The sequence below is a fragment of the Thalassophryne amazonica genome, chromosome 16, assembly GCF_902500255.1.
Source record: "Thalassophryne amazonica chromosome 16, fThaAma1.1, whole genome shotgun sequence".
Taxonomy (NCBI): domain Eukaryota; kingdom Metazoa; phylum Chordata; class Actinopteri; order Batrachoidiformes; family Batrachoididae; genus Thalassophryne; species Thalassophryne amazonica.
In genome coordinates this window covers 50,598,879-50,612,301 of record NC_047118.1, presented here as the reverse complement: position 1 = coordinate 50,612,301, position 13,423 = coordinate 50,598,879, and the positions used below count along the sequence as shown (strand labels likewise).

At 42.3% G+C, this 13,423-nt stretch overlaps 1 protein-coding gene across 2 annotated transcripts in view; it reads left to right on the top strand.

Annotated features, from left to right (window-relative positions):
• The first annotated feature begins 1,549 nt into the window (after window positions 1–1,549).
• LOC117527854 (platelet-derived growth factor subunit A-like) overlaps window positions 1,550–13,423 on the top strand; it is a 44,228-nt gene continuing 32,354 nt past the window's right edge. The window contains exons 1-2 of one of the 2 annotated variants that reach the window (XR_004565621.1): window positions 1,550–2,271; window positions 3,364–3,460. Coding sequence is in view for 1 of the 2 variants with exons in the window: in XM_034190358.1 (XP_034046249.1) it covers window positions 2,212–2,271; window positions 3,364–3,460 (157 nt within the window). In the remaining variant the exon portion in view is untranslated. The remainder of the gene's footprint in view (window positions 2,272–3,363; window positions 3,461–13,423) is intronic. The other variant, XM_034190358.1, reaches the window with a different exon arrangement.

Here is a 13,423-nt window from a genome sequence, read left to right as displayed (position 1 = left end):
AAATTCAAAGATGGCTATTGATCTGTTTTTAGAGGTGAAAAGGTCACATTCTGTTTCCTATTTTTATGCTCGTGGCCGAGGGAATTTTAGCATTGCATTATATTTTAACTTGAGTCAAACTTGGGATTTTTGCAGAAATCCCCCTTGATCTCATGTGTATTAGCCACAGAATATAAAAATACAGATACAGTACGGGTAATCACTGCATGGTGTGACTACACAGCAAAATCCCCACTGTTTAATTAACACTAGAATGTCTATACAGTGCATCCAGAAAGTATTCACAGTGCTTCACTTTTTCCAGATGTTGTGTCCCCCCTGGCTTCACTGCGCATACGTCATTTTGGAGCGTCAGCAGCGATTCACCAATTATCACCTCGTTTCTGCTTAAAACTGACTTTAGAATGATATAAGATGTTTTACTTTGTCATCTGATGGTTAATAATCACATTATTCCCTTTGATTGCTTTGGGTGCAGAGAGTCAGACTCAGAGAGCCAGACTCAGACATGCTGCTCTGATTGCTTCCCCCGTCTTTGGTTGTGAAATAATGCTGAATTTATGTGAAAATGATTGTTGTACAAAGGCTTCAGATATCTGTCACTGAGTTAGATGGTGACTGGAGTGCAGTTTTAAGCAGAAACAAGGTGATAATCCGTGAATTAATGGTGACACTCCAAAATGACGCACGCGCAGTGAAGGCAAGGGGGACTGTTCGGTTGGCAACACCGCCACCAGTTGGTCTCAGGGCCTACATAGGACTTATTCAGAAAATATATCATGAATACGAAATATTTTCCGAAAAAGTTATGAAAAACCATTTAGTCATGTTTGTAGCCATAATATCTGAGAATATGTAGGCATTAGTCTGGATGCTGACAGAAGTTGTAATCCAGTGGACCAAAATGTGTTTTCAGGGAGGGTCTTAAATTTAACTTGCAAATCCCCCCCCCCCCCCCACACACACACAAATCATTTGTAAATATTGCAAACTCGATTGTGTTGCTAACTAAGGGGCTGCTAGGTTTAATTCTTGTCTTGATGTGTTGTTGCTTGAAACAGCCTGTTCCACCTTTGGGAGTTACATTGCTGAGGTATCTATCTGTGCACCGAGTACCTTTGTAGTTTTTGTATTTGCAAAGTACTTGAGTGCAGTTGAAGGAGGTGCACCATGACCTGTCATCATCATCATCATCATCATTTTTCTAAAATATCTCCAGTTTTTAATTTTACATTACTGGATCAAATTGAGTGATACAAGACACAGATCTTTCTTGACTCTAAATGGCCCAAACTGATGCTGTAAAACTTACAAATAAGTAATGAGTCCACTTTTTGTTATCATCATCTCCATCAACACCACAGACATTTGTCTTGTTTGAATGTGTCTTAATTTATTCACATTACTTGGTCTGATTTCCATGTAGATGGAAACGATCTCTGAATGGACTTTGTGCTGACAGACTGCTGGGAACGCGTGGGTGGGTGGGTGGGAGGGGGTGGGTCTGGGACACGTGGTGCGGAGTCTTAAGTCATCCAACCAGCTTCCCCTCGTCTGAATAGATGCACGATCACTGAAACACAAGGGGAGGCGCAACGCGCACGGAGCGGCTGGCTCTGTATATCCAGCAGCGCACAGGCTGTCCTACTGCAGTCAGTCCACAGTCCTGCACACCCGAGGACCCGTGCAAGACCACCAGGACCACTTGGCGTGATATTCCTCACAGGATCTGCCCTTTTGGATTACATGCTTTTTGGACTTTTTAATACTTTATCGAAGCAGAAAAAACAGCCGTGCGTAATCGTCTCCAAATTACCAAGTAGAAGTGGATGTGCGTCTTTTTAAGTGACTAGACTGAAGTTTGTAGGGTTTATCTATCTTAGAGGCTGAAGAACAAGTGCAGCACGCGTCAGGTTTGTCTCTTGGAATTGTCCCACTTGTCTGTGAGGAGCTGTAATAATGTCGCTCTGTCGCGCAGAGAACTGGAGACCGGGACGCGCTCCGATGTGAAATAAAACCAAACAAAAAGAGAGAAGTTCCAGCGTCTTCAGAGATTCACTTTTCCAGAGTGCAGTCTGACGGGGGAGACTGACGCACCGGTTTCTCTCCCCGAGGGGATGGTTGTGGGTCCTGCGGGGCCAGGAGCGACTCTGCGGCTCCTACACAACACCAACTTTTTCTTGTTTGGGGTTAAATCGAAATTGAAGGGAGATGAGAGCCGTCGTTTATTTCCTCCTGTGGACGATGTACCTGCTGCTGGCTGCCGCTGAGGTAAAACTCCACGCACAACCAGACAGGGGCTCCAACACACGGTGGCCCTCTATCACGTACAGGGTGTTCCACCTAAGGTGCATTACGCATAAAAACTGTGCGGCGCTGCTCCAGGTTTTGATTAAAATACTCAACTAAGATACAAGTAAAAATTCAGAGCAAGGAAGTTTTACGCACGAATTTCCAAACTTGCACCCAAAGCAAACTTTTAAAAATGAAGTCAGATTTGCAGAATTCTTTAAACTTTTTTTTTTTACTTCATTTGTCAGGACTGAACAAACAGCATGTCACCTCCACAGAGACTGCGCGCTTTTAAGAACTAGCAGCGCGTCTGCAGTCGGACGCGTATTGCCGCTTTATTTTTTGGCGTTTTGTGCCAAATCTGTTTCTAGCGTGAGCCAGCTGGACAAACGTTTTGGTTGAGCCAAGCGCTTTCATGGGAACCACTCCGAGCGATATAAATAGTTGCTGTTCCTGCGAGGCTGCACGGTTTGCTCAAAGTGCAACAAGTGCAAAGAGTGTGGAGGCGAGCAGAGGTCAAAGTCTGCTTCGGACTCCGTTGACAAAGTGAGGCTTTTCACACGATGTCGCCGAAAGGCAACATAAAGTGATACATGAAGCACACATTATTTATTTTGTAGGCACCACGAAGATCCACTCTTCTATTCGGCATCCACTAAATAATCACTTCGGAACATTTACGAGTAAGATTTCACTTTTTACAAGCGTTTCCCACAACTATTGAATGAGAAATGCGCGGCGGTAAATGCTAACACATTTCAAATTTAGCTGAAAAAGTTGCGATTCTCGAGACGATTATTTTAACATGATGCTACTGTTAATCATTCCTAATGTGTCATTTGCCCGCACAAGCACCACGGCGCCTCCGCAAATTAAATTACATAATTTGTGAATGGAGTTTGGCGCCGCCTCCTTTTCATGCTCCGCACACTGGATTTGGCACAGATTGTAACGCACTGAGCTTCACGGCTACCGTTCACTCCGAATGCGATTATTTACACAAAAAAATGTTATGCCGCTGACCTAGAAAGGTGTGTAACCCTGTCTCATGTGATTCCTGCACCCCTAAAGGAAGCGGAGTTTCCTCAGGAGCTCATAGACAGACTGTCCCGCAGTGAAATCCACAGCATCAGCGACCTCCAGCGGCTACTCGAGATTGACTCCGTAGGTAAATCCTGCCTTGATTACTTTTTTGGTTCCACAGAATAAGCCATATAACAACTATGACATGTTGCATATGGTTCGAGTGTGACACTGCAGTGGTTTGATACAGATTAGAGTATAAATAAAGTGCTGTGCTGATGCACTACCACCCTGCAGCTGCTGTTCCAAAAGTGTTGCCGGCTGCCACATTGTTGCAGATGAGGCAGATCAGTGAAATAAAGCTGATTTAACCTGATTTTGTCTGGAAGTGTGGAGGTCTGGAGTCTGCTGAGGACTTCTGGAGAATGTTCCTACTAGATTCAAGTTTGAACACTCACTTTTCAATTACAATCTATTTGCTGTTTTGCACCATTTGGATGATTTTTTGAGCCATCGGTTGTTGCGACCACTGGATGCTGCAACATTCCTGTTTCTGTGTGTTTGACATTTCTTTGATGTGCTTTCTTTGTTATCGGTAGTATGACCAAAGCAGATGGTCACCACACAGTGTGGTCTACTTGAGGTTTCATCCGAGGGAGTTTTTTCTTACCACTGTTGCCAAAGTGCTTGCTCAGGGAATGGGTTATACTCTTCTGAAGTGCCTTGGGGTGATGCATGTTGTGATTTGGCATTGTATAAATAAATTACATTGACTACACTAAAACAGGCTTTCAATGTCAAGATGTAAGGTAGAAACAATTTTACTAGCCATTGGCGGCTGTAGATATTATTTTCTTGGTCGGCTAAGCATGATGATGTAATGGTTTGCAGTAAGCTTGCAAAAATGCATTTTACAGTAAATTTCAAGTTGCTGCCACATACATGTTAACATACAATGCACAAAGAGAGAAATAACAATAGCACTTTTAATTTAAAACTGTTACCCTATTGACGGGACAGAAATGCAAAATTTCAGAAACTTAATGGTAGAATAACAGAAAAATTGTAAGAGAAGACAAAAGAAAAGGTGATGGATCAGCAGTGATGCAATTCAATTTGTGAGTTTAGAGATTTTAATCAATAAAAATGCATCTTTTAAATATACTTCTGACAACAAGCCCAAAAAGCATGCAGTGCATGACTGCATTACTGTCCACACTGCATTACTGTCCACAAACTGGACTGATCCAAGGGCAGCCGGTGTCACCGACCGAACGGTCCCCCCTACAAATCGGTCCGCTCTGCCTTCAGTGCACATGCATCATTTCTGAGCGTCAGCAGCGATTCACTGATTATCACCTCGTTTCTGCTCAAAACTTTACCCCAGTCATCTATCTCAGTGACAGATATCTGAAGCTTTTGCACAACAATCATTTTCACATAAATTCAGCATTATTTTATAAAAAAGACAGGGGACCGATCAGAGCACGTATGTCATTTCAGGACATCAGTAGTGATACGCCAATTATCGCCTTGTTCTGCTCACTCACTTTAGAATGATTTAAGAGGTTTTAATTTGTCATCTGATTGTTAATAATAAACACATTATTCCCTTTGGTTGTTTTGGGCGTAGAGAGTCAGACTCAGTCAGTCTGACGCATGCACAGTGAAGGCAGGGCAGACCAAATTTTAGGGGGGGCTGTTCGGTTGGTGACACTGGATTGTGCACGATAATGCAACTCCTGTGACAGGTGCGTTTCCCTGAACAGTCCGACTCAGATGGACTTTAACTGGCAGACTTTTATTTTTGTGCAGATTTTTAAAATTTTCTCCAGTAAGCTTTATAGCAACCAGAGCATCGGATAAGTCGGCCCTCAAACAGCAGTGCAGGCTGGTGGATCGGGGGGGTTCCTTTGCTTCAGTTGTTCGAAGCTGAAGCACAGGAAACCAGTCTGCTTCAAGCTGTCTTAAGTTGCAGCAGTGGGCTGGAAGAACCTGTTTGCCTTCACACAAGAGTCTATTTAAAAAGGCTGTGACCGTATATAAACATAGTGCTACCTTTCCCAACGCTTGTTGGTAAAAAGTGGTAATTATTAAATTTGCTTTAATAGTCCCAAATGATTTAAGAGAGCTCACTGGTCATAGCTCATTAGCTCCCTCCAAACCCGTTCAGCACCATTAATAGCTGCTGGTTCATCCAGTTTTAGAATATTCCTTATTCCAAATCTACTTTAAATGTAAAAGCAGCAGCAGTGGCCTTAGTGGCCATCGTGATCCTGCGATTTTCAGAAATATTTCATAAATAGCAAACAAAGGGCTTGAACAAGCCCAGACATGTCCCACTGTTTCAATGCTATCATTTAAACTAATATATAGAGGAATAACTGCAAATTGTGTTAAAAGATGTCAACATGTGGTAGTAGTTTGGGGGGGGAGGGGCGGTTATGCCAGTATCAATGTAGTTGTGTATTTTACTTTTAAATTGATTACCAATTCATAATGGTTGTTGCTGTTGTTCATTCGGCTGCTCCCAGTTTTGTTTGGGGTCACCACAGCGGATACAACCAGATCCGCATTGGTAATTGGCACAAGTTTTACGCAGGATGCCCTTCCTGATACCAATTCATACTGGTTAATTATTGTAATTTCTCCCGGTTCTTTATCCAATTTACTGCTCTTTACAAAGAACCACATTGATATCTCATTTTGAATTTACTGAACGTCACGTTGAATATTATACAAATAATGAATGTTTATGGGTTCAATGGTACAAATATTTCACCAAATTAATTATTCGTTCCATTGAAAGAATGTAAAAACATTCATTATTTGTTTTATGTAACGGCTAAAATAGATCTTTGTCATTTGATATTTTATTAATTTATAAACAACAGAAAAGGGACTTACATAGGAGGGGTGGTGGCCAAGTGGTTAATGTGCTTGGTTTCAGTTCAGAAGGTTCCAGGTTCAAATCCCACCCCTACCACATTTCTCCATGTAATGTGGAGTTGCATCAGGAATGGCATCCGGTGTAAAACGTGCCAATTCAACATGCAGATCCACCTTGGATTTGCTGTGGCGACCCCAAGTGCAAACAAGGGAGCAGCCGAAGGGACTTACTAGAAAAGGGACTTACATGTTGGTGTTCCACTGCTACTCAAGTCCAAATTGTGACATGTAGTCCAGTGATGCTGTGCACTGACTTTGGACTTCCATAAAAAAAAGAAAAAAAAAAGACTTTGTGTAGTTCCTCAGTCCTGCCAAAAATCACGTCAGCTTTTCATCTGAACAGCTCTTCATGCATCCAAATGGCTTACAGCGGAGTGGATTTTTCTTGTGTGTGTTTTACAAGAATTAGCAGTGTCAGTTAGCTCAATCAAATCATCGTGTCATTGTCCCCCATGCGCTCACACGCAACCGGGTCGGCGCTTGTGCGTGTGTGTACTACCAAAAAAAGACTGTGTATATCCTCAGTGCAGCGGAAAAAAAAAATCACTTCAGAAATGAGTCCAGCTTTTCATTCTTTCTTCCTGCTAACAGCCTCCAGACAGCGCAGTGGATTTGTTTTGTGTGTGCATGTGCGTTTTGTGTGTGTGCACACACAAGCATGTGTGTGCATGCATGTTCGTGCATGTGTGCGTGTGTGTGCAGAATGCAATGGTACCAAATGTGTGGAACCAAATTTGCACTCTAAATGCAAATGTGTGGAACCAAATTTGCACTCTAAATGCAATGTAACACAAATGGGACGAATTAATCCATGTCATGTGACATACAAAGCACCAATCAAATGACAAGGATCCACTCAGCCTTTATATAAATATATAATATATAAATATATATATTTATACAATGTGGGCGTTACAGTGGGTGTGGTTTAGTCTATATGTTACTGACTCTCACAGATAGGGGAGCCCTCCCTGTATCTGAAACTTGCACATGCGTGATAGAAGTGAAACTTAAATCTTATGCTGCGTTCACACCGGGCGCGACGCGAGTGACAGCAGCGACAGGTTGCCATGTAATCCCTATGGAATGACGCGTTTTGGCACCAAGTCACGCAGCGCGATGCGAAGGACGCGAATGAAGCGACGCGAGTGAAGCGATTTTGAGCGATTGGCGCATTTGTGGCGTGATATTGGGTCGCATCACATTGTGTTGCCCTCCTCCCCAAGTTGAAAAATCTGAACTTTTTCGTCTCGTCACGCTGCGATGACCAATCAGGGACTGAATATGTATCTGGTAGCAGCCTGTGAGCAGGACTTATGTCTCTTTTGTCCTTTATTTCATAATTATGACAGAGTTTTTGGAGCGAGCAGCAGCCCCTCAGCAGCGGGAGCGGAGTTTCTTTCTCTCTCTATTTTACGTGCGCGCGTGAGCGAATCGTCCATGGAGATTATTTTACTTATTAACTACACAGATGTATAATAAAACAAATGGTGACTGGTTTCTAAACACAATTATGACAGAGTTTTTGGAGCGAGCAGCAGCCCTGCAGCAGGGGGAGCAGAGTTTTTTCCTTTTTATCTTTTACGTGTGCGCGTGAGCGAATTGTCTGTGGAGAATATTTTATTAATTAACTACACAGATGTATAAGAAAACAAATAGTGACTGGTTTTTAAACACAATTATGACAGAGTTTTTTTTGGGGGGAAGAGCGAGCTGCAGCAAGCAGCGGAGTTTCCTTTTTTTTTTTTTTTATTGTTTACATGTACGCGCATGAATGGGACAGGAGGTCCTCAAACTGGGTCCCGCAGAGGTGGAAGGACCGCTGAAAGTGGCCGTCATCCGGATGCAGCTCCTGCAGCAAATAATGATACTCTCTGTATTGGGAGCTTTCCACAACAACTCGCTCCGTGTGATCAAGGTCCGTCATGTTAACATGACTGACAACCGGAGCTAGCGAGCAGAATGGAAGCTCCTCCTATTTGATTACGCACCGGGGAGAATTTTCACAGCAAAAGCAGAGCGAAACACTGGGCGAAGGAGGCGCATCTGTCGCCACGCGACCCCCGCGAATTTGTAGCGTCTGATCGTGCCCGGTGTGAACGCGGCATTAAACTTTAAACTAGATCTCAGAGACGTCCAATCAAATAACAAAGGCAAAAAGTTGATCACTAGCATAAAATAAATAATTAGCACAGATATTATCGAACATTATTGCACCCCTAATGAAAAGCAGACAATGTCAATGTGAGTATTCAGTAGATTTATAGGTTTACTAACATACATTTTTCTGACCCACTGACTGACTGTTTCCATTAAACTTTTGCATATCCTGCAAATTTCAGGGAATTAGTTTTAGCCTAAACAAATTAAGTTTCTGATCACATTCTGGGCCCAGAATAGGTTCCTGCAATGCCTCCAGCATGAGCAGAGGTATTTATAATTGAATTCAAATGTTTTCTTTCGAACATAAGAATGTTTTGCTTGGTAACGGTAGCAGGCTGATTATCATTATGAGGACATAAATCTGTCTGAGGGCCCCACAGGTGGCCCCGGCAATGCCTGTTAAAAGAGCTTTGACGCCAGCTGTGTGGTGTTTTTGGAGCTTTTGTTGCAGATGGTCTGGACAGTAAAGCTGCCGACACAAACTGAGCTATAGGAAGGGGAAAGAAAATCATTTAAAAACAGTGAAATAAAGAGAAAAGTCTGTTCATGTCAGTGAGGCAGAGACAGAAAAGCTGTCATGATTTTGTTTAAGATTTTTGCTATGTTTCCTTTTTTATCACTGTATATAAGGTGCAATAATTCCAAAATTGTCAGCAAGACAGCTGATATTATAAAACATATTCCGAAATGTTCCCGCCCCATTAGTGGATTGGTGTTGTTAATTCAAGTGTGTTTGCAAATGAATCCGACTATTTCAATGTTCTCCTGAATTGAGGTCATTTGAGGGTCATGATAACCTCCCCCTCTAGATCCACCACTGTCTCAGTGTCCAATAGGTCAGGTCAGACCTGGGAGCACGCTCTGGCGGTGGTGGGCACAGCTAACCGAAAAGTTTCGATAACCATTAAACTGCTAACTGAAAAGTTAACTTTTATAACACTAAACTGATAAACTGCTAAAAAATTTAGCAGAAGTAACTGTTAACTTTTAGTAATGACTCGGTACACTGTTGGCTACTGATAAGACAGGTTCGAGTTTAAGCTCCACAGAGGCTGCTGGGCAAATTCAAAGGCAATCACAAACACAAAATGAACACAAGAAAAATAAATAAATAAAAACTAAAACCCCAAACACTGGCATAATCTTTATCAAAAGCAGTAATTCACAGTATTAGAAGTCAGTTTATCTCTATATTATATATTTATAAACCTTTACTGGTGTCGCCAATCAAACGGTCCCCCCTAAAAATCGGTCCACCCTGCCTTCACTGCGCATGCGTCATTAGCCACGGTTCACGGATTATCACCTCGTTTCTGCTTAAAACTGCACTCCAGTCATCATCTATCTCAACGACAGATATCTGAAGCCTTTGTACAACAATCATTTCCACATAAATTCAGCATTATTTCATTATAAAAGAGGGAGGATGCGATCAGAGCGCTGCAGCTACACGAGTTGCTAGCTGATGCGTTCACTGCGCATCCTTCATTTCAAAGCGTCACTGAGTATCGCCTCGTTTCTCCTTAAAACGGCTTAGTTTCTGCATAAAACTGACTTTAGAATGATTAAAGAGGTTTTACTTTGTCATCTGATGGTTAATAATCCCATTAATCCATTTGATCGCTTTAGGTGAAGAGACTCTGCTGAGCTCCAAAATGACACATGCTCAGTGGAGGCAGGGCGGACCCATTTTTAGGGGAGACCGTTCAGTCTGTGACACCGGTTCATCCCCACATCTTGAAAGCAGCCCTATATGTCCCACAGCCATTTGTAATGTGAGTGTCCCTCTGGCCTTCTCCAGTTGCTGAGGTCCTCAACACTGAGGCACCTGTATGCTGGATTATGCTCAGACAAACACACTCTGTGGCCAAAATGTCATAGCTGACATTCCCTCACAATGCAGTTGATACTCCTCATCTGAGTCTCTCTGAGTAACCTTTCATTTGACAGAAAGTTATCCACAAGGATCTTCTGAAGAGATCTGGTTCCAAAGGCATCAGTCGTTGCTTTCAGTCACAAGTTAACAGTTCCTGCTGACAGCACTTACTCACAATGTCGTGTACATTGTGCAAACTGCTGCCAGTCCAGCAGGTCTTATGAACACACGTGAACCTCAAAAACAGACGGATTCCTGCCTTCACACAGACAGGAAGGATCTACTTAACTAACACTTTTTCAGTTCAGCCATGCAGCAGTTGGAGAATAAAAGAACAAGAGGGAGAAATGCACAGACAGAGTTATGTAGGTACTTATTAAAACAAGTCAACAAGAGGAGGAGGCGATAAGGAGGGAGCAGAGACACTTGGCTAATGGAGCAAGTAATTTTGCAAGTCATGACAATGTGATTCATGGCGTGTTCACTTTTCCCTTGTCTCAGTTTGATGAGGCACTGGGTGTGTTATTATTTATAAGTCACCTGGAACCAGAAGAGGTGAACCTTCTCTCCGTTTAGTTTGGACCTTTTTCTTGGTTCTTTTGTGCCTCTTAATGCTTTATTATTCTTGGCTGCTAAAAAACAATAGGGTTCCTCTTTTTTATGCAGGAAAAAAGAAGAAAAGAACTCACCAGCTTCTAAAAAGACTTCATTATGTCCTCCCTCCTCTCAGATCTGAACCGGCCTTTATCCAGGAGACCACCGAAGTGAAGAATTCACTCGGTCTTTTCTTCCCTCCGCTGTGTGACAGGAGAAACTGCAGGATAGGATAGGTAGAACAAAGTGATCAGGGGCATTCTGGGAATTGTGCCAATAGCCCATCATGCTAAAATGTTTGGTAGATAGGAAACTTATCCTACCATCAGAATGTGTCCATCTGAACTGCAGGCATGTTTGAGTCTACAGTACGTAAGTGCGAATGAGGTTTAGTTTTGATCCAGGACTGTTGGATTGTTTGATTCCTCAAAAATCTATGAATTGAGTTTCAGAGAATTTGGTGGCAGGGTGTAGCATGGGTCAACTGGGAACCTAGTGAATTCTTTTGCAGATCCGGATGTGGGTGCAGATATGAACAAGAGCAAACTGAAATTTCTGACGTCTGCCAATCTGGATCCGGATCACCTCCAAAATTCAGTGGAGTCTTCTTTCTGATATCTATCTATCTGTGGAGAAAATTTGGTGAGAATCTGTGCAGTAGGTTTTTTTTTTACGTAATCCTTAAAAGCCTACATAAAGTGAAATCTTCATCCAGAATCCAGATCCAGATCATCTCCAACATTTAATGGAGTCTTCCATGGCCAAATATTTATCTGTGGAGAAAATATTGTCAAAATCCGTGCAGTAGTTTTGATGTAATCCTGCTAACAGACAGACCGACAAATAAATAAACACAGATGATTTTATTATGTCCTTGGCAGACGTAGAAAATTGTTCTGTGTAGGACTGGAGAGTTGTAATTAAAAATGAAAGTCAAAACCAATATAACAATAATAACTTTGTTCATTATAGCATCTTTCAAGGAACACAAGGTCGCTTTACAAAGAGTAAAAAGTCAGAGGCCAAAGGCCTTGGTAAAGATGTAAAATTTCAACAGTGCTTTCAAGATGTTCAGAGACGGGGTGTTGTGGTTCTGAGGGGTGAGTTCCAGAAAGTGTGAGCAACAGGACTGAAGACTGTGTCCCCAAAGGATCACATCCTATCATACAAATGAAATAACTATCATACAAATTAAATAAAACAAAAAAATTCTCTAAACATAAATACTGCAGCACAGACTTCTGAGATAGCCTGTTCATACAATTAACTGCATTGGAAGCCATATTATCTTAGATATAACAAAATGCTCAGAAAGGACAAACAGTCGAGTCCACACCCAACAAAGGCCACTAACAGCAGCCACTTGGACCTGCCACATACTAGCTATCATTCAAAGCAGCCATGTCCCTAATTATTCATAACTTTATGGCTTGAAATAATTGAAACTGATGAGTCATAAAAACCTTCACCCCCACACAGTTGCAATAAATGGGGAAAATATTTATAGAGATATTTATGTTTTTCATTAAAAAAAAAATGAGGATGTAAAACTGTTTATTTCTGCTGTAAAGTTGGACATGTGTTCAATTTGCTTTTGGAAACAGCCTCATGTGGCCATTCAAGGAACTGCAGGTTTTGGTGCTTCCGCATCGGCTTCATTTTTCATCACAAACGAGCTGAAAGATCAGTCAGACTCAAATGTAAACAGCATTTCCTTTCTGTGGATCTTTAGTTCTGGGTCATTGGCCATCTGATCGACTGTGTGACAGACTAGACAGAAATTCTCTTACCCCGCTCTCGCTGAGAGGACCAACATCAGGGCGGAGATCCTGCTGGGCCTGGAAAGCCGAGGCATCCAATTTAAGCACTGGCTCTGTATAGGTTGAGGACATTTTTTCAGGTGACTCTCATTGGAGCACAAAGGAGATGGATGAGTGGAATGTGTTTGCCCATGGCTGTGCTTTGTTGTGCTGGTGTACACTGGGTTTTAAATGTGTTACGGAGGACAAGTTTGCATAGCAATGAGTGTTTATGTTAAATGTTCAGGTGTAGGACTGTGTTTCCCCGGTGGGTGGATATGCTATACCTACAGACAGGTTGACCCACCCATTTAGCAAACACTCTCAGACTCTGCTCCTTAGGACAGGACTGTGGCTCAAAAACAGGCTTTATCATTTTATTGCTCCACTGGCACCCTTCTGTAATCCACCTCATATTCTAGGTGGAGACCAAAAACAAGCACGCTTTATCAGATGACCATGTCTTAGAATAAGCTGAGCTGGCTATGTATGATTGGAGCTGCAGAGATTTAAGAAAATAACGCTGCATGTACTTTTCCAAAGCAGCAAATGGTTGAAAAAAGCAGAAATTTTCAGTTAATCGAGGAGCAAAAAAACACTAATTATCTGCAGGGATAATGGCGGCTGCGTGCCACCTGTCAAACGGCCGACCGCGTTAGTCCGTTGTGTGTCTGTGACCTGTTTGTGAATGTGACTCACCTGTGTCTACCTATGTTATTCCTGCTGG